Raw genomic sequence first — 24499 nt, 5'->3', positions numbered from 1 at the left:
CTTAAACAATATTATTCAATAAAACTAAAAGAAGGGGTAATTTGGATGGAGATTAGGGATATCTTAAAGTTGAGATTTCTGACCAAAAGAGAAAAAAATTTAGACTTTTATTTTGTCGTAGGCCCAGTGGTGGGGTGGAGTTGTGTTTTTTTCATAGGCCCATACTTTTCACCACAAGAAAGGTGATTGATAACATGCCCATGATTACATTATGTATAGACTATTTCCTTTTTAATCTCTGTAGTTGAGAGTTCCTACCTGAAATGAAATGAAATGAAATGTCGGCCATATGCTTTGAGCACTTTTCTTCTGAACCCATTTATTTTACTATATCTTTAATTTGCTTAAAGTTACCCCTCAATAGTGATTTATGTGACCCATTATTTAGAGTTAATGAAGTAGGACAAGTTGGGCTATAGTAGTATATTTTCTGGAAAGTTGTGTAAATTATGCCCTGTTCTTCTAATGCCATCGTCTACTATCTTCATTTTTTTTTTCTTTTTTTGAGACAGAGTCTCACTTTATCGCCCTGGGTAGAGTGTTCTGGCGTCACAGCTTACAGCATCCCCCAGCTCTTAGACTTAGGTGATTCTCTTGTCTCAGCCTCCCAAGTAGCTGGGACTACAGGCACCCTCCACAGTACCTGACTAATTTTTTGTTGCAATTTGCCTGGGGCCAAGTTCGAACCTGCCACCCTCGGTATATGGGGCGGCGCCCTATTCACTAAGTCACAGGTGTTGCCCCATCTAATATCTTCTAATACCATCACCTAAGTGATTAGGTTTCAACAAATGAATTTTGGGGAGGATACATTCAGACCACAGCATGTAATAAACATGCCTGCTTATCTGAGAGATTTACCACCAGTTGAGCTAACCAATTTTCCATAGAAGTGAGAAGAAAGGTGAAATCATTAGTAGCGTTCCCATGCTTTATTTCTTGGGATAAAAGTACAGTGAATACTTCTTGTAACATCCTTTGTTTCTAATCACAAGTTGTAGAGTCAGACATGACATGGAATCATCCTACACACTCACACACCCCCAGTCCTGCATTGTGAGCCAAATTATCTTGGGCAAAATGTACTTATTTCATCTTTATCTTTTTCATGTGAAAATGGAAAAAAGGAGTTATTAGCATTAAATGAGATAATAAAGATCCTAGTACAAAGCTTGTCATAAAATAGGAGTGTTTGTAGTAGTTGACATTTTATTCCTTCCTCACTAGACCCCTCCCCACACCATGGAATTTTGCCACTGTGATTACATTCAAATTTGAAAGATGAAAAAAAAAAAAAAGTAGATAGCCATCCATTGGTTGCTTTGTATTAAAGATTGTAAAAGCCTAAGATTGTAATAAAGGAAGGGTGATATATCTTCAGTCATGAACTGACTCTTAATAAAATATCTCTTTAAAAAAAGAGCTCCACCCAGAGGCCAAGACCATAGCAGGGCAAGCACCAGAATCTAGATTGGGGTTGACAAACTGCAACTTGCAGGTGCAATTTGTTACTTCTTGCTCTTATAAATAAAGTTTTATTGGCACACCCTCAAGCTTGCTTATTTTTAATGGCTGCTTTGGCACTACAGCAACAGAGATGAATAGTTGCAACAAAGACTATATGGCCTGGGCAGGCGCAGTGGCTCATGCCTGTAATGCTAGCATGCTGGGAGGCTGAGGTGGGTAGATTGCTTGAGCTCACAAGTTCAAGAACAGCCTGAGCAAAAGTGAGACCCCCGTCTCTATTAAAAAACAAAAAAAAAAAAAAGAAGAAGAAGAAGACAAATTGAGGCAAGAGGATCTCTTGAGCCCAGGTTGGAGGTTGCTATGATCTATGATGCCATGGCACTCTACCCAGGGCAACAGCTTGAGACTCTGTCTCAAAAAAAAAAAAAAAGGCTGTATGGCTTATATGCCAAAAGCTCTAACCATCTGGTCATTTACAGACAAAGTATACTCACACCTAACTTAGGATATTCCTTAGGATCTAATCTTGTTTCACATGACATCCTTTCCAGAAGGCTCCCATATTATTGTATTTTTTTTTTAAAAAGCTTATATATAGTTAGTTATCAGCCTACTCTATTTCACCTACAAAATAGGATTTATCCTAAGGTAAGGGTGCTCAGGGTATGAAAGGTAACACCACCCTGGACAGCTTTACATTAATTTACACCCTAGTGCAGGTGACCCTATGGCATAGATCTAGAAGCAAAATAGTGAAGCATTATTGGTTCTCAATTTCAGGAGCTGTTTGTTGATTCAAACTGAAACTTCATATCCTAAAACCTTCTGTGACACTTTCTAAGGAACCTTTTGGTTATTCAGACCACATGACCAATTATCTTTAGAACTGTATGGCATGGGCCAGGCATGGTGGCTCATGCCTATAATCCTGGCAATCTGGGAATCCAAGGTGGAAAGATGGCTTGAGCTCAGGAGTTCGAGACCAGCCTGCACAAAAGTGGGACTCTGTCTCTACTATAGTAGAAAAATTAGCCCAGAGTTGTGGTGGGTGCTTGTAGTCCCAGATCCTTGGGAGTCTGAAGCAGGAGGATCGCTTGAACCCAGGAGATTCAGGTTGCTATGAGCTATGATGCCACTGCCCTTTAGCCTGGGCACAGAGTGAGACTCTATTTCAGAGTGGGGAAATGGTGGCATGATTTAAATACTGAGGCAAATTTAGTCACCTGGTACTTCAAAACTTCTAAATGTATGAAAGAAGAAATATACATAGTGTCACCTTTCGCTATTCAGATTCTGTTTGGCTTCTTTGATTTGTTTGTAATATTTTTAGTAATGTTTAACTTAAATTTCTTTTATGGCAGATTGAAGTGCTTTGTTCTCTGTTCAATGACATGATGTGCTTTATCAAACTAAAATGTGAGCCAGGCATGGTGGCAAGCCTCTGTAGTATCCTACACAGCTATTTGGAAGAGTTCAAGGCTATGGCATAAAATGATCCTGCCTGGGAGTAGCTCATTGCACTCCAGCCTGGGCAACATAGTGAGACCTTGTCTCTTAACAAAGAAACAAACACAAACAAATAAAACAAACAAAAAGAAAGAAAGGAAAAAAAAACTTAACTAAAATTTGGCCTGCGAAAGCCTTCATACTAGAATACCTGAGTTCTTACATAGAACCATAACCTGAGTAGTTAAGCAAACTGAAAACCTAAGATTCTGCTTCTGTAACAATAGCTGAGTCTCAGCCAATCACAGCAGCTATATTTCAACCATTCACAGGTGACCAAGTATTTAAACTTTGTCCAAATAAGGCAAATGGGAAAGTTGTTAACTAATCCAGCTGTTCCTATATCACTTTCCTTGTCTGTACATCACTTTCCTTTTTCCATCTGTAAATCTTTTCCATCCATGTGGCAACCATAGAGTCTTTCTGAATATGTTCTAACTCTGTGGGGTGCCTTATTCTTGAATCATTTTTTCCCTTTTTTTTTGCTCAGTTAAATACTATTAAATTTATTTTGTCTAAAGTTTTTCTTTTCTCTTTTCTTTCCTTGTTTTTTTTTTTTTTTTTTTTTTTTTGAGACTCCGTCTCTACTAAAATAGAAAAACTAGCTGGTTGTGGTGGTACATGCCTGTAGTCTCAGCAACTCAGGAGGCTGAGGCAGGAGGATTGCTTGAGCCTAAGAGTTGAGGTTGGTGTGAGCTATGATGACACCACATCACTCTATCAAGGGCAGCCTATGACTAGCTATTTTTTTCTGTTTTTAGTAGAGATGGGGTCTCGCTTTGCTCAGGCAGGTCTCCAATTCCTGAGCTCAAGGGATCCTCCCCTCTTGGCCTCCCAGAGATCTAGGATTATAGGCAAAAGCCATTTAACTCAGCCTAAAGTTTTTCTTTAAACAGATCTAATTCACATACTATACTGTTCATCCATTTAAACAGACAATGTAATGGCTTTTAGTTTATTCATAAAATTGTGCAACCATCGCTATAATCTGTTTCAGAACATTTTCATCATCTCAAAAAGGAGCTCCATACCCATTAACAGTCACTCTCCATTTCCTTTAAATTCTTCCCTGGAGCCCAAGGCAACCGCTAATCTAATTTTTGTCTCTGGGATTTTACCTTTCGTGCATTTTAGATAAATAAAATCATATAATATGTGGTCTTTGGTTACTAGGTACTTTTACTAAGCACAGTGTTTCCATGGTTCATCCCAGTGTAATACTGTCAATCTCTTTTTAAAGTCACATTTTGCATATTTAGTAGACATAGACCCAAATATTTAACTATGAACATTCTTAGAAGAATAAATAGCGCTAGCATTTTAAAATGTGATTTTATATTCTCTCTGTCACACACATGTAGGATGAAACTTCTAAATTCACTGACATCTGGCCTCACATATTTGGAAATTATTCAAACATAATAGATTGGATATGACTGTTTCTTTATGAGTCTAGTTAGTGGTGTGGAGAATTATTGATAATCCCTTATGAATTTTTGTTTTCAGAGATAAAGTGTCACTGTGTTGTCCAGGCTGGCATCAAACTCCAGGGCTCAAGAGATCCTCCACCTAAGTCCTTATGAATTTTAAAATATGCTTTATAATTTATTTTGAGGGGTCATTAGTATATACTTAGCAGACATTTCTCAGAGGAAACCTCTAATTTTGAAATTACATTCTGATGAAGGCTCACCAAAAATAATGCTTTATAACCCAGACACAAAAAATGATGACATCGAGATGTGTATGTGAGCCGCTGTACTCACCTACCTTAATATCCCTTTAAGTTACAGCATTGTTCTCTGTTATCCAAAAACAATGATATGTGATATGTGATATGTGTCATTATGTAAACCTCATTGGGAGGAGAAAGGATTAGTTTGGCTAATCTAAATTAATTGTTAATGTTATTGCAAACAAAAGCAAGATCCTGGCCCAGTGCCTGTAGCTCAGCGACTACGGTGCCAGCCACATGCACAGGAGCTGGCGGGTTCAAAACTATCCCGGGCCTGCCAAACAATGACAATTACAACAAAAAAATAGCCAGGAATTGTCACAGGTGACTATAGTCCCAGCTACTTGGGGGGCTGAGAAGAGACTCGCTTAAGCCCAAGAGTTTGAGGTTGCTGTGAGCTGTGATGGCGTAGCACTCTACCCAGAGTGACATGGTGAGACTCTGTCTCAATTAAAAAAAAAAAAAAAGCTGTCTTTTTAGGCCAGGGCCAGGGACTCAAGCCCATTATCGTAGCACTCTGGGTTGCCTAGGCAAAGGGATCACTTGAGGTCAGGAGTTCAAAAAACAGATTGAGCAAGAGCAAGACCCTGTCTTTACTAAAAATGAAAAACTAAGGCAAGAAGATGGCCTGAGCCCAAGAGTTTGGTGTTGCTCTGAGCTATGATGCTGGCACTCTAGCCTAGGTGACGGAGTGAAACTCTGTCTCAAAAATAAAGTAATAAATAAATAAAACGGTCTTTTTTTCCTTTCTTCCTAGGAATGGAATTCCTTTTTTACTTATCTATATCAAATCTTAACTGTATTTTCAAGCTTAGCACGAGTCCCCTTACATAAAAGATATTTTCCCTGGGCGGCACCTGTGGCTCAGTGAGTAGGGCGCCGGCCCCATATGCCGAGGGTGGTGGGTTCAAACCCGGCCCCGGCCAAACTGCAACAACAACAAAAATAGCCGGGCGTTGTGGCGGGCGCCTGTAGTCCCAGCTGCTCGGGAGGCTGAGGCAAGAGAATCCCGTAAGCCCAAGAGTTAGAGGTTGCTGTGAGCGGTGTGATGCCACGGCACCCTACCTGAGGGCAGTACAGTGAGACTCTGTCTCTACAAAAAAAAAAAAAGATATTTTCCCTGACTGCTTTCCTTTTCAAGGGTGCCTAGCTCATAGCATAGTGTCAGCCTAGCTCATAGCAATCTCAAATTTCTGGGTTCAAGCAATCCTCCTGCGTCAGCCTCAGGAGCTAAGACTACATACAGGACCCTACCCCTCCCCTCCCCTCCCCTCCCCTTCCCTTCCCTCTTTCTTGTCTTTCTTTCCTTCCTTCCTTCTTTATTTCTTTTCCTTCCTTCCTTCCCTTCTTTCTTTCCTTCCTTCCTTTCTTTCTTCCTTTCCTTCCTTCCTTTCCTTCCTTTCTTTCTTTCCTTTATCTCTTTCTTTCCTTCCTTCCTTCCTTCTTTCTTGTCTTTCTTTCCTTCTTTCCTTGATTCTTCCTTCCTGCCTTCCTTCCTTCCCTTCTTTCCTTCTTTCTTTCTTTCCTTCCTTCCTTTCCTTCTTTCCTTTCTTTCCGTCCTTTCCTTCTTTCCTTTCTTTCCTTCTTTCTTTCTTTTCTTTCTTTCTTTCCTTCTTTCTTTCTTTTCTTTGTTTCCTTCCTTCCCTTCTTTCTTTCTTTCCTTCCTTCCTTCCCTTCCTTTCTTTCCTTTCTTCCTTTCCTTCCTTTCCTCCTTTTCTTTCTTTCCTTTCCTTCCTTTACTTTCTTTTTTTTTTTTTTTTGCTATTAGCATTTTCTTTTTTTTTTTTTTTTTTTTAATTTTTTTATTAAATCATAAGTGTATACAATGATATGATTATGGGGCATCATACACTCACTTCATAAACCATTTGACATATTTTTATCCCAGTGGTTAACATAGCCTTTCCGGCGTTATCTCAGTTACTGTGCCAAAACATTTATATTCTACATTTACCAAGTTTCGCAAATACCCCTGTAATATGCACCACAGGTGTAATCCCACCGATTCCCCTCCCTCTACCCACCCCCCCTTTCCCACTTCCCCCTATTGTTAAGTTGTAGCTGTGTTATAGCTTTCATGTGAGAGTCCCAAATTAGTTTCATAATAGGGCTGTGTACATTGGATATTTTTTCTTCCATTCTTGGGATACTTTACTAAGAAGAATATGTTCCAGCTCCATCCATGTAAACATGAAAGAGGTAAAGTCTCCATCTTTCTTTAAGGCTGCATAGTATTCCATGGTATACATATACCACAATTTATTAATCCATTCGTGGATCGATGGGCACTTCGGCTTTTTCCATGACTTAGCAATTATGAATTGGGCTGCAATAAACATTCTGGTACAAATATCTTTGTTATGTTGTGATTTTTGGTCTTCTGGGTATATGCCCAGCAGAGGAATTACAGGATTGAATGGCAGATCTATTTTTAGATCTCTGAGTGTTCTCCATATATCCCTCCAAAAGGAATGTATTAATTTGCATTCCCACCAGCAGTGCAGAAGTGTTCCCTTTTCTCCGCATCCACGCCAACATCTCTGGTCTTGAGATTTTGTGATATAGACTAGTCTCATTGGAGTTAGATGATATCTCAAAGTAGTTTTGATTTGCATTTCTCTGATGATTAAAGATGATGAGCATTTTTTCATATGTCTGAAGGCCGTGCGCCTGTCTTCTTCAGAGAAGTTTCTCTTCAAATCCCTTGCCCAGCCTGCGATGGGATCCCTTGTTTTTTTCTTGCTGATGCGTTTGAGTTCTCTGTGGATTCTGGTTATTAAACCTTTGTCAGAGTTATACCCTGCAAATATCTTCTCCCATTCTGAGGGCTGTCTGCTTGCTCTGCTTACTGTGTTCTTAGCTGTGCAGAAGCTTTTTAGTTTGATCAAGTCCCAGTAGTGTATTTTTGAAGCTGCTTCAATTGCCCGGGGGGTTCTCCTCATGAAATACTCACCCAGACCAATTTCTTCAAGGGTTTTCCCTGCATTCTCCTCTAGTATTTTTATAGTTTCATGTCTTAAGTTTAAATCTTTAATCCAATGAGAGTCTATCTTAGTTAATGGTGAAAGGTGTGGGTCTAATTTCAGTCTTCTGCAGGTTGCCAGCCAGTTCACCCAGCACCATTTGTTAAATAGGGAATCTTTTCCCCACTGAATGTTTTTAATTGGCTTGTCAAAAATCAAATAGCGGTAAGTAGCTGGATTCATCTCTTGGTTCTCTATTCTATTCCAGATATCTACTTCTCTGTTTTTGTGCCAATACCATGCTGTTTTGATCACTATCGATTTGTAGTAAAGTCTGAGGTCTGGTAGTGTGATTCCTCCTGTTTTGTTTTTATTTCTGAGTAATGTCTTGGCTATTCGAGGTTTTTTCTGATTCCATATAAAACGAAGTAATGTTTTTTCAAGATCTTTAAAATATGACAGTGGAGCTTTAATAGGGAGTGCGTTGAAAGTATATATTGCTTTGGGTAGTATGGACATTTTGATAATGTTGATTCTTCCTAGCCATGAGCATGGTATGTTTTTCCATTTGTTAACATTTTCAGCTATTTCTTTTCTTAGAGTTTCATAGTTCTCTTTATAGAGATCTTTCACGTCTTTTGTTAGGTAAATTCCCAAATATTTCATCTTCTTTGGCACTACTGTGAATGGGATAGAGTCCTTAACTGCTTTTTCAATTTGACTGTTGTTGGTGTATATAAAGGCTACCGATTTATGAATGTTGATTTTGTAACCTGAGACGCTGCTGTATTCCTTGATCACTTCTAGGAGTTTTGTAGTAGAGTCCCTAGTGTTTTCCAGATACACAATCATATCATCTGCGAAGAGCGAGAGTTTGATCTCTTCTGACCCTATATGGATACCCTTGATCGCCTTTTCTTCCCTAATTGCGGTGGCTAAAACTTCCATTACAATGTTGAAAAGCAATGGAGACAATGGGCAGCCTTGTCTGGTTCCTGATCTGAGTGGAAATGATTCCAATTTAACTCCATTCAATATGATATTGGCTGTGGGTTTGCTGTAGATAGCCTCTATCAGTTTAAGAAAAGTCCCTTCTAGACCAATTTTCTTGAGTGTTCTGATCATGAAGGGATGCTGGATATTATCAAAAGCTTTTTCTGCATCAATTGAGAGAATCATATGGTCTTTGTTTTTTAATTTGTTTATGTGCTGAATTACATTTATAGATTTACGTATATTGAACCAGCCTTGAGACCCTGGGATAAAACCAACTTGGTCATGATGTATAATTTGTTTGATGTGTTGCTGGATTCTGTTTGTTAGGATCTTGTTGAATATTTTTGCATCTATATTCATTAGTGATATTGGTCTATAATTTTCTTTTCTTGTTGGGTCTTTTCCTGGTTTGGGGATCAGGGTGATATTTGCTTCATAGAACGTGTTGGGTAGTCTTCCTTCTTTTTCTACATTTTGGAACAGGTTGAGTAATATAGGTACTAATTCCTCTTTAAAGGTTTGGTAGAATTCTGACGTGAAACCATCTGGTCCCGGGCTTTTCTTTTTAGGGAGGTTTTGTATAGTTGATGCTATTTCTGAACTTGATATGGGTCTGTTCAACATTTCCACTTGATTCTGGTTAAGTCTTGGAAGGTGGCGTGCTTCCAAGTATCGGTCTATTTCCTTCAGATTTTCATATTTCTGAGAATAAAGTTTCTTGTAATATTCATTAAGGATTTTTTGGATTTCTGATGAGTCTGTGGTTATTTTGTCTTTGTTGTTTCTGATTGATGATATTAGAGATTTTACTCTTTTTTTCCTGATTAGGTTGGCCAGAGGTTTATCTATTTTATTGACCTTTTCAAAAAACCAGCTTTTTGATTTATTGATCTGTTGTATTATTCTTTTGTTTTCAATTTCATTTAATTCTGCTCTAATTTTGGTTATTTCTTTTCTTCTACTGGGTTTGGGGTTGGAATGTTCTTCCTTTTCCAGTTGCGTGAGATGTCCCATTAAGTTGTTAACTTCCTCTCTTTCCGTTCTCTTGAGGAAGGCTTGCAGTGCTATAAATTTCCCTCTTAGAACTGCCTTTGCAGTGTCCCAGAGGTTCTGATAGCTTGTGTCTTCATTGTCATTTTGTTCCAAAAAATTGGTGATTTCTTTCTTAATCTCATCTCTGACCCAGCTATCATTCAGCATAAGGTTATTTAACTTCCATGTTTTTGTATGGGTATGCAGATTCCTGTTGTTACTCAATTCAAGTTTTATTCCATGATGGTCCGAGAAGATGCACAGAATAATTTCTATTCCTTTAAATTTACTGAGGTTAGACTTGTGACCTAAAATGTGATCAATTTTGGAGTAAGTTCCGTGGGCTGATGAGAAGTATGTGTATTCAGTTTTGTTGGGATGAAATGTTCTGTAGATGTCTGCTAAATCTAAATATTGGATGGTTAAGTTTAAATCTAAGATTTCTTTGCTCAGCTTCTTTCTGGAGGATCGATCCAACACTGCCAAGGGAGTGTTGAAATCTCCAACGATTATGGAGCTGGAGGAAATCAAGTTACTCATGTCTGTTAGAGTTTCTCTTATAAATTGAGGTGCATTCTGGTTGGGTGCATAGATATTAATAATTGAGATCTCGTCATATTGAGTATTACCCTTAACAAATATGAAGTGACCATTCTTGTCCTTCCTTACTTTTGATGGTTTAAAGCCTACTGTATCTGCAAATAAAATTGCAACACCTGCTTTTTTCTGATTACCATTTGCCTGAAATATGGATGACCATCCTTTCACCCTGAGTCTGTATTTGTCTTTTAAGTTGAGATGTGACTCTTGTATGCAACAAATATCTGGCTTAAGTTTTTGTATCCAGTCAGCTAACCTATGCCTCTTTAGAGGACAGTTTAAGCCATTCACATTGATGGAGAGTAAGGATAAGTCTGGTGGAATTTTGGGTATCGAGTTTTTCAAAGGTCCAGTGGACATTTTTAATCCTTTCGCCAGTGTGGAAGTTGGAGTTTGATCCGAAGTTTCTGAGTGAGTTTACTTTTGTGGTATAGGATTGGGTTGGTCATTGTGGAGGATAGGTCTGAGAACATCCTGAAGAGCTGGTTTACTTATGGCAAATTTTTTCAACATATGAATGTCATTGAAGTATTTAATTTCTCCATCATAGATGAAACTCAGTTTAGCTGGATACAAGATCCTGGGTTGAAAGTTTTTTTGCTTTAGGAGATTAAAAGTTGATGACCAGCCTCTTCTTGCTTGAAAAGTTTCAGCAGAGAGATCTGCAGTTATTCTAATATTCTTACCTTTGTACGTTATAGTTTTCTTTCGCCGGGCTGCTTTGAGAATCTTCTCTTTCATGTTAACTTTAGTGAAGCTAATTATGATATGTCTGGGAGATGGCTTTTTGGGGTTGAATCGTGCTGGGGTTCTGAAGCTGTCTGCTATCTGAATTTCAGATTCTCTAGGCATGTCTGGAAAATTTTCTTTCATAATTTCATGTAGAAGGGCCTCTGTGCCCTTGGCTGCCACGTCATCAGCCTCCGAAATTCCTATAACCCTTATGTTATGTTTTTTCGAATTATCTGAGAGCTCTCTGAGTGAGTGATCCGTTTTTGCTCTCCATTTCTCTTCCTCTTTGAGAGATTGGGAGCGTTCGAAGACTTTATCTTCAATGTCAGAAATCCTTTCTTCTGCTTGCTCCAATCTGTTACTGAGGGATTCTACTGTATTTTTCATATCTTTGAGGGCTGTAAGTTCTTGTTTCAGTGTGTCTAAGTCTTTGGTGGTTTTGTCTTTAAATTCGTTAAATTCTTGAGACAGTTTTTGAATTTCTCCACGAATTCCTAATTCCATTTTATTAATCTTGTCTGCAAACCAAATTCTGAATTCGACTTCTGACATCTCAGCCAGTTGTTTATGAATGGGATCTTCAATCACATCTGCCGTATCTTTTCTTGGGGGGGTTGATCTATTCTGGTTATTCATGTTACCAGAGTTTTTCCGCTGATTCCGCCCCATGGTTTACTCCCTTTGGTTTTTCCCCTGGGGTTTTATCGAGGGCCCGTACAGTGTTGTGGCCTGAGAAACTGGGGCCCTGTCTGGTGTGGTGGAGCAAAGTGGTTCTGTCTTGTTTTCAGCTGGTTTCTGTTCTATCCTATTGCAACTTCTACTCTGGCTTGAAGTCTCAGCTGTGTGGAAAAATCAGCAATTAAGTCACCTCGCCTGCCCACCTCTGGCCCCAGTTGGAAAAGGAGAATCAAACCTTCCTACAATCGCACACCCAGGGCACCACCTGAAAAGTCCTCAGTCTATTAGCCCAGTTCAAAAGGTCCGAATCAACTGTCTCAATCGGCACTTGTCTCAGGTGGAAGGGTTCAAGAGGTCTCTGGGAACTGGATCACAGGGGCCTGGTGACTCCTCTGAGACAGCTCACTCCAGTGCAGCGTGGAGTCAGGAGGAGCCACCCCGCAAACAGAGCAGTCTGGGAAGGTTGACGTCTCCTTCCCCACTTTGCCCCTCCGTCGGACCCAGTCACTGGTATCTCTGCAGATGGCTAACCCAGTTGCCTGCAGTGAACAGACACTCCAGGGGTTTGCACCTGCCTGAATCGTGAGGGAGTCTGCCAGGCCCCCGCAGACTGCCGCTATCTAGCAGGAGGAGATGGGGCCTGACATCTTTGAGTGTTTGATGCAGGTGATGGGAAGGAGGTGTTCACTCAGGCTTAGCCCCGTCCCTGATGGATGCTGCTAACAGAACAGAACAGACAACTTTGTGAGGTTCTGTCTCTGTTCCTGTCGTCGCCTACAGGAGACGGGCTGTTTTGAGTTCAAACGTCTTTGCTGCTGGAGAATTGCGTCTGAACACCTCTCTGGGTCGGCCCCGCCCTGGAGGCTTCTGGGTTTGTGAGTCGTGACACAGGTGGCCTCCTCTGGTTGCCCAGGGAGACAGGGGGTGTGGCCTCAGAATATCCAGAAGTGAGCGTTCTGCCGTTAAAGAAAAAACGGCTGTTGATCTACCTCCAGGGAACTGCTGCTCTGGTGTGGGCACTCAGGCGACCCTTTTCTCCTCTGTCCCGCGCCCCAGAGTCAGCACTGAGCGGCTGCAGTTTGTGCTGGGTCCACACCCCTTAAGAGATCCCCCAAGAATCAGAACTCTTGGGGGATGGGCGCCCAGACCCGGATTGGGAGTGGGGCGGGGGGAAGCTAGAGTTTCATTCAGTTTCACGCAATACTACGGTCCGGGGAGGGCTCCTGCACTGCACCGCAGGGAAGTGCCGCCAAGGCTTGATTTCCCCTCAGCGGAGTGCCCTCTCCTCGCTCACGTATCCCAGAGTCAGCGCTGACCTGACGCAGCTCCGGCACTGTGCACTCCCCTCGAGAAATCACCCAAGGAGCCGAACTCCGGAGGGATAGGCCCTCAGACCCCGAGTGAGAGTAGGGGCTCTCAGCTCTCAGCGGGGAGGCCAGAGTCTTATTCAGTCTTGTGCCCGGGGAGGGCTCCTGCACTGCACTGCAGGGAAGTGCCGCCAAGGCTTGATTTCCCCTCAGCAGAGTGCCCTCTCCTCGCTCACGTATCCCAGAGTCAGCGCTGACCTGACGCAGCTCAGGCACTGTGCACTCCCCTCGAGAAATCACCCAAGGAGCCGAACTCCTGGGGGATAGGCCCTCAGACCCCGAGTGAGAGTAGGGGTTCTCAGCTCTCAGCGGGGAGGCCAGAGTCTGATTCAGTCTTGGGCCCCGTATGCCCGGGGAGGGTTGGTGCACTGCACCGCAGGGAAGTGCCGCGAGGCGTGACTCCCCCTCAGCCCGGTGCCCTCTCCTCACTCGGCGCACCTCAGAGTCAATGCTGACCAGACGCAACTCGGGGACTGTCCACTCCCCTTGAGAAATCACCCAAGGATCCGAAGTCCTGGGGGACAGGCCTCCAGACCTCAGTGGGCGGGAGGGGAGCGCCGGGGATTCAGGGTTGCCGGCAAAGGATTCCCAAAGTTTTATTCAGCCCTATGTCCGGCAGGAGAACGCCACGGCACCCCAGTAGGGGAGGTAGGTCCAGTTTTTAGAAGGTCTCTCCCGTGGAGTGTAGTGGGAGGGGCTTTAATTTCTGCCCACTTGTTCAATTGTGGGGCTACAGAGCCGGTCTCATGGGGGAGGGGGACTCCCGTCCGCTTGGTGGTGGATTTTGTACCTTTTGTTTGCGTCCTTGTGATCACAACTTGCCTCAGCGGTGTTGATGTGCGTTCTTCAGCCTTCTCTCTTGGTGAGGCTCGAGTCCACCAGGATACTTACTAAATTCCTGTCCCTTAACTCTCCTTCTGGACGGGAGCCTTTGTTGAAAGCTGGCTTCAGTCCGCCATCTTGTCTCTCCTCCCTTCCTTTACTTTCCTTACTTTCTTTCGTTCCTTTCTTTCTTTCTGTCTCTCACACACTCTCTCTCTCTCTCTCTTTCTTTTTTTTTGTTTGAGGCAGAGTCTCAAGCTGTCACCCAGGGTAGAGTGCAATGGTGTCACAGCTCACAGCAACTTCAAACACTTGGTCTTAAGGGATTCTCTTGCCTCAGCCTCCCAAGTAGCTGGGACTACAGGGGCCCACCACAACGCCGGGCTATTTTTTTGGTTGTAGTTTTCATTGTTGTTTGGTGGCCTTGGCTGGATTTGAACCCTCCAGTTCCAGTGTATGAGGCTGGTGCCCTAGCCACTTGAGCTACCGGCGCTGAGCCTAATTCACCTATTTTTAATAGATACTGGGTTTTTTTCTTGCTCAGGTTGGTCTCCAACTCCTGAGCTCAAGCTATCCTCCCACCTCAGACTCCTAGAGTGCTAGATTACAGGCTTGAACCACCTTGCTTTTTTTTCTGTTTTTTTTTTTCAATTTTTTTTGCAGTTTTTGGCCAGGGCTGGGTTTGAACACAACACCTCCAGCATATGGGGCTGGTGACCTATTTCTTTGAACAACAGGTGGCACCCTACTCTTTTTTTCAACAAGTGAAGATCTGAAATAACTTTGAACACATCACAGTAGTTCTTTATGAGAACGTGTTTGCAAGATAATTGACCTGCCTTAGCAGACATCCAGATTTATAGTCACTTCTGAGGCTTGAAAAATATTTGACAACTGCCTATTAAAGGAATTAACATTTGTGTGCGATGCATGTGTATATTTTGAGTTGGAAACAGGAAAATACTCTTCACTTAGTAAATAATAGGAATAACTTCAACTTTGCATCCTTTGAATGAAATATATATATATAAATATATAAATATATAAATAAATATATATATATATATTTTTGAGACAGAGTTTTACTCTGCTGCCCTTGGTAGAGTGCTGTGTTGTTATCATAGCTCACACTGACCTCAAACTCTTAGGCTCAGGCAATCCTCCTCCCTCAGCCTCCTGAGTTGCTGGGACTACAAGCATGTACCATCACAACCAGCTAGCTTTTCTATTTTAGTAGAGATGGAGTCTCACTCTTGCTCACGCTGTTTAAAGCTCATGAGCTCAAGCAATCCATCTGCCTTAGCTTCCCAGAGTGCTAGAACTACAGTGAAGTGTTCCCTTTTCTCCACATCCACGCCAAAATCTCTGGTCTTGAGATTTTGTGATATAGGCTAGTCTCACTGGAGTTAGATGATATCTCAAAGTAGTTTTGATTTGCATTTCTCTGATGATTAAAGATGATGAGCATTTTTTCATATGTCTGAAGGCCGTGCGCCTGTCTTCTTCAGAGAAGTTTCTCTTCAAATCCCTTGCCCCGCCTGCGATGGGATCCCTTGTTTTTTTCTTGCTGATGCGTTTGAGTTCTCTGTGGATTCGGGTTATTAAACCTTTGTCAGAGATATACCCTGCAAATATCTTCTCCCATTCTGAGGGCTGTTTGCTTGCTTTACTTACTGTGTTCTTGGCTATGCAGAAGGTTTTTAGTTTGATAAAGTCCCAGTAGTGTATTTTTGAAGCTGCTTCAATTGCCCAGGGGGTTCTCCTCATAAAATACTCTCCCAGACCAATTTCTTCAAGGGTTTTCACTGCACTCTCCTCTAGTATTTTTATAGTTTCATGTTTTAAGTTTAAATCTTTACTCCAATGAGAGTCTATCTTAGTTTATGGTGAAAGGTGTGGGTCCAATTTCAGTCTTCTGCAGGTTGCCAGCCAGTTCACCCAGCACCATTTGTTAAATAGGGAATCTTTTCCCCACTGAATGTTTTTAATTGGCTTGTCAAAGATCAAATAGCGGTAAGTAGCTGGATTCATCTCTTGGTTCTCTATTCTATTCCAGATATCTACTTCTCTGTTTTTGTGCCAGTACCATGCTGTTTTGATCACTATCGATTTATAGTAAAATCTCAGGTCTGGTAGTGTGATTCCTCCTGCTTTGTTTTTATTTCTGAGTAATGTCTTGGCTATTTGAGGTTTTTTCTGATTCCATATAAAACGAAGTAATGTTTTTTCAAGATCTTTAAAATATGACAGTGGAGCTTTAATAGGGAGTGCGTTGAAATTATATATTGCTTTGGGTAGTATGGACATTTTGATAATGTTGATTCTTCCTAGCCATGAGCATGGTATGTTTTTCCATTTGTTAACATTTTCAGGTATTTCTTTTCTTAGAGTTTCATAGTTCTCTTTATAGAGATCTTTCACGTCTTTTGTTAGGTAAATTCCCAAATATTTCATCTTCTTTGGCACTACTGTGAATGGGATAGAGTCCTTGACTGCTTTTTCAACTTGACTGTTGTTGGTGTATATAAAGGCTACCGATTTATGGATGTTGATTTTGTAACCTGAGACGCTGCTGTATTCCTTGATCACTTCTAGGAGTTTTTTAGTAGAGTCCCTAGTGTTTTCCAGATACACAATCATATCATCTGCGAAGAGCGAAAGTTTGATATCTTCTGACCCTATATGGATACCCTTGATCGCCTTTTCTTCCCTAATTGCGGTGGCTAAAACTTCCATTACAATGTTGAAAAGCAATGGAGACAATGGGCAGCCTTGTCTGGTTCCTGATCTGAGTGGAAATGATTCCAATGTAACTCCGTTCAGTATGATATTGGCTGTGGGTTTGTTGTAGATGGCCTCTATCAGTTTAAGAAAAGTCCCTTCTAGACCAATTTTCTTGAGTGTTCTGATCATGAAGGGATGCTGGATATTATCAAAAGCTTTTTCTGCATCGATTGAGAGAATCATATGGTCTTTGTTTTTTAATTTGTTTATGTGCTGAATTACATTTATAGATTTACGTATATTGAACCAGCCTTGACACCCTGGGATAAAACCAACTTGGTCATGATGTATGATTTGTTTGATGTGTTGCTGGATTCTGTTTGTTAGGATCTTGTTGAATATTTTTGCATCTAAATTCATTAGTGATATTGGTCTATAATTTTCTTTTCTTCTTGGGTCTTTTCCTGGTTTGGGGATCAGGGTGATGTTTGCTTCATAGAACGTGTTGGGTAGTCTTCCTTCTTTTTCTACCTGTTGGAACAGGTTGAGTAATATAGGTACTAATTCCTCTTTAAAGGTTTGGTAGAATTCTGACGTAAAACCATCTGGTCCTGGGCTTTTCTTTTTAGGGAGATTTTGTATAGTTGATGCTATTTCTGAACTTGATATGGGTCTGTTCAATATTTCCACTTGATTCTGGCTAAGTCTTGGAAGGTGGCGTGCTTCCAAGTATCGGTCTATTTCCTTCAGATTTTCATATTTCTGAGAATAAAGTTTCTTGTAATATTCATTAAGGATTTTTTGGATTTCTGAGGAGTCTGTTGTTATTTCATCTATGTTGTTTCTGATTGCTGATATTAGAGATTTTACTCTTTTTTTCTGATTAGGTTGGCCAGAGGTTTATCTATTTTGTTGACCTTTTCAAAAAAACAGCTTTTTGATTTATTGATCTGTTGTATTATTCTTTTGTTTTCAATTTCATTTAATTCTGCTCTAATTTTGGTTATTTCTTTTCTTCTACTGGGTTTGGGGTTGGAATGTTCTTCCTTTTCCAGTTGCTTGAGATGTCCCATTAAGTTGTTAACTTCCTCTCTTTCTGTTCTCTTGAGGAAGGCTTGCAGTGCTATAAATTTCCCTCTTAGAACTGCCTTTGCAGTTCCAAAAAATTGGCGATTTCTTTCTTAATCTCATCTCTGACCCAGCTATCATTCAGCATGAGGTTATTTAACTTCCATGTTTTTGTATGAGTATGCAGATTCCTGTTGTTACTCAATTCAAGTTTTATTCCATGATGGTCCAAGAAGATGCAAGGAATAATTTCTATTCCTTTAAATTTACTGAGGTTATACTTGTGACCTAAAATGTGGTCAATTTTGGAGTAAGTTCCGTGGGCTGATGAGAAGTATGTGTATTCAGTTTTGTTGGGATGAAATGTTCTGTAGATGTCTGCTAAATCTAAATATTGGATGGTTAGGTTTAAATCTAAGATTTCTTTGCTCAGCTTCTTGCTGGAGGATCGATCCAATACTGCCAAAGGAGTGTTGAAATCTCCGACGATTATGGAGCTGGAGGAAATCAAGTTACTCATGTCTGTTAGAGTTTCTCTTATAAATTGAGGTGCATTCTGGTTGGGTGCATAGATATTAATAATTGAGATCTCATCATAGTGAGTATTACCCTTAACAAATATGAAGTGACCATTCTTATCCTTCCTTACTTTTGATGGTTTAAAGCCTACTGTATCTGCAAATAAAATTGCAACACCTGCTTTTTTCTGATTACCATTTGCCTGAAATATGGATGACCATCTTTTCACCCTGAGTCTGTATTTGTCTTTTAAGTTGAGATGTGACTCTTGTATGCAACAAATATCTGGCTTGAGTTTTTGCATCCAGTCAGCTAACCCATGCCTCTTTAGAGGACAGTTTAAGCCATTCACATTAATGGAGAGTATTGATAAGTCTGCTGGAATTCTGGGTATCAAGTTTTTCAAAGGTCCAGTGGACATTTTTAATCCTTTCGCCAGTGTGGAAGTTGGAGTTTGATCCGAAGTTTCTGAGTGAGTTTACTTTTGTGGTATAGGATTGGGTTGGTCATTGTGGAGTATAGGTCTGAGAATATCCTGTAGACCTGGTTTACTTATGGCAAATTTTTTCAACATATGAATGTCATTGAAGTATTTAATTTCTCCATCATAAATGAAACTCAGTTTAGCTGGATACAAGATCCTGGGTTGAAAGTTATTTTGCTTTAGGAGATTAAAGTTGATGACCACCCTCTTCTGGCTTGAAAAGTTTCAGCAGAGAGATCTGCAGTATTCTAATATTCTTTCCTTTGTACGTAATAGTTTTCTTTTGCCGGGCTGCTTTGAGAATCTTCTCTTTCATGTTAACTTTAGTGAAGCTAATTATGATATGCCTGGGGGATGACTTATTGGGGTTGAATCATGCTGGGGTTCTGAAGCTGTCTGCTATCTGAATTTCAGATTCTCTGGGCATGTCTGGAAAATTTTCTTTCATAATTTCATGCAGAAGAACCTCTGTGCCCTTCGAGGCCACTTCATCATTCTCAGAAATCCCAATTATTCGTATATTGCTTTTCTTCGAAATATCTGAGAGTTCTCTGAGTGAGTGGTCCGTTTTTGCTCTCCATTTCTCTTCCTCTTTGAGAGATTGGGAGCGTTCGAAGACTTTATCTTCAATGTCAGAAATCCTTTCTTCTGCTTGCTCCATTCTGTTGCTGAGGGATTCTACTGTATTTTTCATATCTTTGAGGGCTATAAATTCTTGCTTCAGTGTGTCTAAGTCTTTGGTGGTTTTGTCTTTAAATTCGTTAAATTCTTGAGACAACTTTTGAATTTCTCCTCGAATTCCTAATTCCATTTTATTAATCTGGTCTGCAATCCAAATTCTGAATTTGATTTCTGACATCTCAGCCAGTTGTTTGTGAATGGGATCTTCAATCACATCTGCTGTGTCTTTTCTTGGGGGGGTTGATCTATTCTGGTTATTCATGTTACCAGAGTTTTTCCTCTGATTCTGCCCCATGGTTATTTTACTCTCTTTGATTTTTCCCCTGGGGCTTTATCGAGAGCCCGTACAGTGTTGTGGCCTGAGAAACTGGGGCCCTGTCTTGTGTGGTGGGGCTAAGTTGTTCTGTATTGTTTTCAGCTGGTTTCTGTTCAATCCTATTATAACATTTACTCTGGCTTGAAGTCTCAGCTATGTGGAAAAACCAGCAATTAAGTCACCCCGCCCGCCCACCTCTGGCACCAGTTGGAAAAGGAAAACCAAACCTTCCTACAACCGCATACCCAGGGCACCGCCTGAAAAGTCCTCAGTCTATTAGTTCAGTTCAAAAGGTCCAAATCGATTGTCTCAATCGGCACCTGTCTCGGGTGGGAGAGTTCAAGAGGTCTCTGGGAACTGGATCACAGGGGTCTGGTGACTCCTCTGATATGGCTTACTCCAGTGCTGCATGGAGTCAGGAGGAGCCACCTAGCAAATAGATCAGTCTGGGAACGTTGATGTCTCCTTCCCCACTTTGCCCCTCCTTCAGACCCAGTCACTGGTATCTCTGCAGATGGCTAACCCAGTTGCCTGTAGTGAACAGATACTCCAGCAGTTTGCACCTGCCTGAATTGCAAGGAAGTCTGCCAGGCCCCTGCAGTCTGGAGATGGGGCCTGACATCTTTGAGTGCTTGATGCAGGTGATGGGAGGGAGGTGTTCACTCAGGCTTAGCCCCGTCCCTGATTGATGTTGCTAACAGAACAGAACAGAGCAGACAACTTTGTGGGGTTCTGTCTCTGTTTCTGCTAAAATCACCTACAGAAGACGGGCTGTTCTGAGTTCAAATGTCTTTGCTGCTGGAGGTTTGTGTCCGATTACCTCTCTGTGTAGGCCCTGCCCTGGAAGCTTCCCGGGTGTGTAAGCAGCATCAGGCAAATCCTTTGCTCAGTGGTGGCCTCCTCTGGTTGCCCAGGAAGACAGTGGGTGTGGCTTCAGAATATCTAGAAGTGAACCGTTTTGCTTTTGTTTGCGTCCTTGTGATCACAGCTTGCCTCAGCGGTGTTGATGTGTGTTCTTCAACCTTCTCTCTTGGTGCGGCTCAAATCCACCAGGATACTTACTAAATTCCTGTCCCTTAACTCTCCTTCTGGACGGGAGCCTCTGTTGAAAGCTGGCTTCAGTCCGCCATCTTGTCTCTCCCCCTCCTGATTTCAGTTTTTGACAGAACTTTCCAAGTATATGTTCCCTGAACAAAAGGAGTAGGACTGGAATAAGAAAGAGCTTAGACTTTTTCTTTTTCTTTCTTTCTTTTTTTTTTTGACAGTTTTTGGGCAGGGCCGGGTTTGAACCCACCACCTCCAGTATATGGGGCCGATGCCCTACTCCTTTGAGCCACGGGCACCGCCGGAGTTGAGCGTTGTGGCAGGGGCGTGGAGTCCCAGCTACTTGAGAGGCTGAGGCAAGAGAAGCGCTGAAGCCCAAGAGTTTGAGGTTGTTGTGAGCTGTGACGCCACGCACTCTAGCCTGGAGGATATAATGAGACTCTGCCTCAAAACAAAACAAAAGGCTTCCTGAAACCGGGTGCTTTGTGACGTCATTGTGCGCACCGGAAGTGCCTGTTGCCTGGGATAGCCATGGGCAGTGGCCTACGAGTCCCTGGGCTGCCTGGAGTCGAGGCTTATGGGCGGCCTGGACTCATGGCTTATAGAAGAGATGAAATGTGCTCGGAGGAACGATTTGACTATAAAATCTCTCCTTTGAAGAGAACCAGTCAGTCTTTCCATCAGCCTCAGCGTAGAAAGTCCAGGCATGTTGATGTCTCCTACAAACCGCAGCATGAAAGAAAGCCAGAAACAGATGAGAGGCCTGCACGATCTTTGAAAACATCAACAGATACTTCACCCTGTTTTTATTCAGCGGTTTCATCATCCAAGGTGTTAGTCAAACCTGGTAGGTTAACTGAAAAAGAACTTGCTGAGGCTGCGAGAAAGTGGGCTGGGGAAGAGCAAGAGAAGTCAGATGCAAGTCACTTGCCTGAAATTTGCGAGTATGAAGCGGGATCCACAGCACCACCGTTCATTTACCAGGCAGAAGAACCTGAAGCAAATGCAGCATATGGCATAGAGTTCTATGAAGACGAGCTAACCCGTCGCTTTAAAGCAATAGCATTAAAAGCCAAAGAGATTGAACAGGCTTACCAACAGGACTGTGACATGTTCTGGAGGGTAGTGAAAATGCTGATTGAAAAAGATCCTTCATTAGAAAAGTCTGTAGAGTTTGCGCTGAGGCAGAATTTACAAGAAATAGGTGAGCGACATTTTGAAGAACTCAAGCATTTCATGGCAGAGTACGATACTTCAACTCAAGAGTTTGGAGATCTTTTTTAGAGTTCTTGCTCAGGCAAAACGTTTCTAGAATTGTTTCCCCTCCCTGAATTGCATAAATCCTTAATATATGGATGTTTTGTAATGAAGAGAAATAACTTTATGATGGCTGACCATACTTCCAGTATCAAATAAACGTCTAAAATAGTCGATTTAAAACACTTTTATTAGAATTTTTTCTACATGTAGAGCGTCTTAATCCATGCTCACCTTTCGTTGCCCCCTTAAATGATGGTCAATGAATTTTTCAGGCTTAGAAAAAGCAGTCCTGAAGAATAGGTCTCTGTACCTGCTCATGTTCTGTAGTCCTCCAAGTATGTAATCATTTGGTCACAGGAGTGTAATTTACAGGCTAGAGATCATTCCACTTAAATATTAGTAGTCTGTTTGCTTTTCATAGTGAATGATACCAGTGAAAATGTGAGAATTCTGAGTAGCGATTTTATTGACGTGTTGTTTGCTTTTCTTAGGCTTTGTAACTTTTATGTGTTAAAGTACTATCATCATAAACTGAATGTTTTAGTATCGTACAGAATATTTGAGAATAAGTCTCATTCAGTAACAATGTAGAGCACTTAAATCTCTGAAATACACCTCAGAATGAAAAGCCTTTCTTCCCAAGATTCAGTATCTTCTATTAATCCTGAAACTCCTGAGTCTTTCACTGATGTGGGAGACTTAAACAATATTATTTGATAAAACTAAAAGAAGCGGTAATTTGGATGGAGATTAGGGATATCTTAATGTTGAGATTTCGACCAAAAGAGAAAAAAAAAATAGACTTTTATTTTGTTGTAGACCCAATCGTGGGGTTGAGTTGTGTTTTATTCATAGGCCCATACTCTTCACAACAAGAAAGGTGATTGATAACATGCCCACGATTACACTATGTATAGATTATATCCTTTTTAATCTCTGTAGTTGAGTGAGTTCTTTGTTCTGCCCTTTAGAGGTCCTAAGACTTTCAGAAGTTTTAATAAAAGAAACAAAGCAGTAGGTATTATGCCCAACTCAGCGACCCCTTCCCAAGAAGTCTGTGTAAACAGTACTTCATGAGTCACCCATCCAAATCATGGGTTAGTTGAGAATGCAAGTGGGACCATTAGGATGTTCCATTTGTTTCCTGATCACTTCAGCAGCCCAGTAGCAGTGAGCCAAAATACACAGTTATGTGGCATTACTTAGTGAGGAAACCTTAAAAAATGTTTGTTATTGCTACCCAATTTCATTACCATCCCGTCCTCTTTTTATTTTCCACTCTCTTCTCCCTCAAATTCTACTGCTATTTTTAGTGGCCCCCTACTGATAAAATCTAAAGATCTACATAAAAATTATATGAAAAATGGAAACGGCAGTATGAATAATTTTAACAGATCCCATAAGAGGGGCCTTAAAGTAGGTATTGTGCTGTCCACAGATCTAAAAACGAATTGAGGGCAACAATTATTTTGTAAAATTTCCTAAAAGAGACTACCTTGAATCTTTATTTTTGCCAGTTAGTTGTCAACTTACCTAACCTTAAGCCAAACTAAGTCCCACATGTCAACTATAGTTTTCTTCCTTAATGGCAGTGATTTTCGTTATCCACTTTGGATAAAATAAGAAAGTAGTGATCTTGTTTTCCCTCTTTCCCCACCAATGCTTTTCTTTTCCTGAAATATTCTAGTCCCAGCTTTCATTATCTTTAGTCAAGATGTCACAAGTTTAAAAATAAAACTTAAAGCACTAAAGGCAAAGGAGTTGTTCACTTTGTTGAAATTCATTAAGTTAGATCAGTCTTACTAACAGATGGATTAAAATGTGGGTTCAACAGATAATTTCTTCCTCTTCCTATCCCCCAAATTACATTTAGCATTTAAAGCTGCTTATAGCTTGCCATCAGCATTATTCTGGTAGGCTTGTCAGTGTTAAACTGTTCACAGATTTTTTTTAAGCTCTTTAAAGTCTAATTTTAAAATAGATAATTCTAGTGTGCACCAGAATGTGTATCTTACAAAATGTTCTTGATTAAAGAGATTTGTTTGTAAATTATCCATTGTTTTTGAATATGCCCAATAGATGTGATAAAATTTTCATTTCCTTACCATAAAGCCTTGCTGATCAACATGGGGAACACAGATACTGTAAAGCTTTTTGTGAATTTTAAAATGCAAAATAAAGCAACCATGTCTGAATAAAAAATTAAAAAAAAAAAACATGCACTCTGAGGCCATTTTCAAACTCAATATGTAAGTGTACCATAAGCTATGATGAAGTGTCTGGGCCAGGGGAATGATACTAGGTGTGAGAAAAATATGCTGAGGATTGGAGGTTTTCCCGCCTGTTTTGAAGAGTTAGGAGGCCTGGAGCAGAGGTTGGCACAGAACCTGGGTTCAGACAACTCATATAATTCATAGAACACTAAGTTTCAAATACTTTCATTCTTACAACCACCCCCAGAATTAAAGCAAATACTCTGCTAATGCAAGGTGCAATAATGTTACC

General features: G+C 40.9%; 1 protein-coding gene across 1 annotated transcript; it reads left to right on the top strand.

Annotated features, from left to right (window-relative positions):
- Positions 1-21265: 21265 nt before the first annotated feature.
- On the top strand, positions 21266-22018 carry LOC128576990 (periphilin-1-like). Its single transcript, XM_053579068.1, has one exon. The coding sequence runs from the start codon at positions 21266-21268 to the stop codon at positions 22016-22018; it is 753 nt and encodes a 250-aa protein (XP_053435043.1).
- Positions 22019-24499: the final 2481 nt, after the last annotated feature.

The sequence above is a fragment of the Nycticebus coucang genome, chromosome X, assembly GCF_027406575.1.
Source record: "Nycticebus coucang isolate mNycCou1 chromosome X, mNycCou1.pri, whole genome shotgun sequence".
Lineage (NCBI taxonomy): Eukaryota > Metazoa > Chordata > Mammalia > Primates > Lorisidae > Nycticebus > Nycticebus coucang.
Note: the sequence above shows the minus strand (reverse complement) of the source record. Positions and strands in the feature narration are given on the sequence as shown.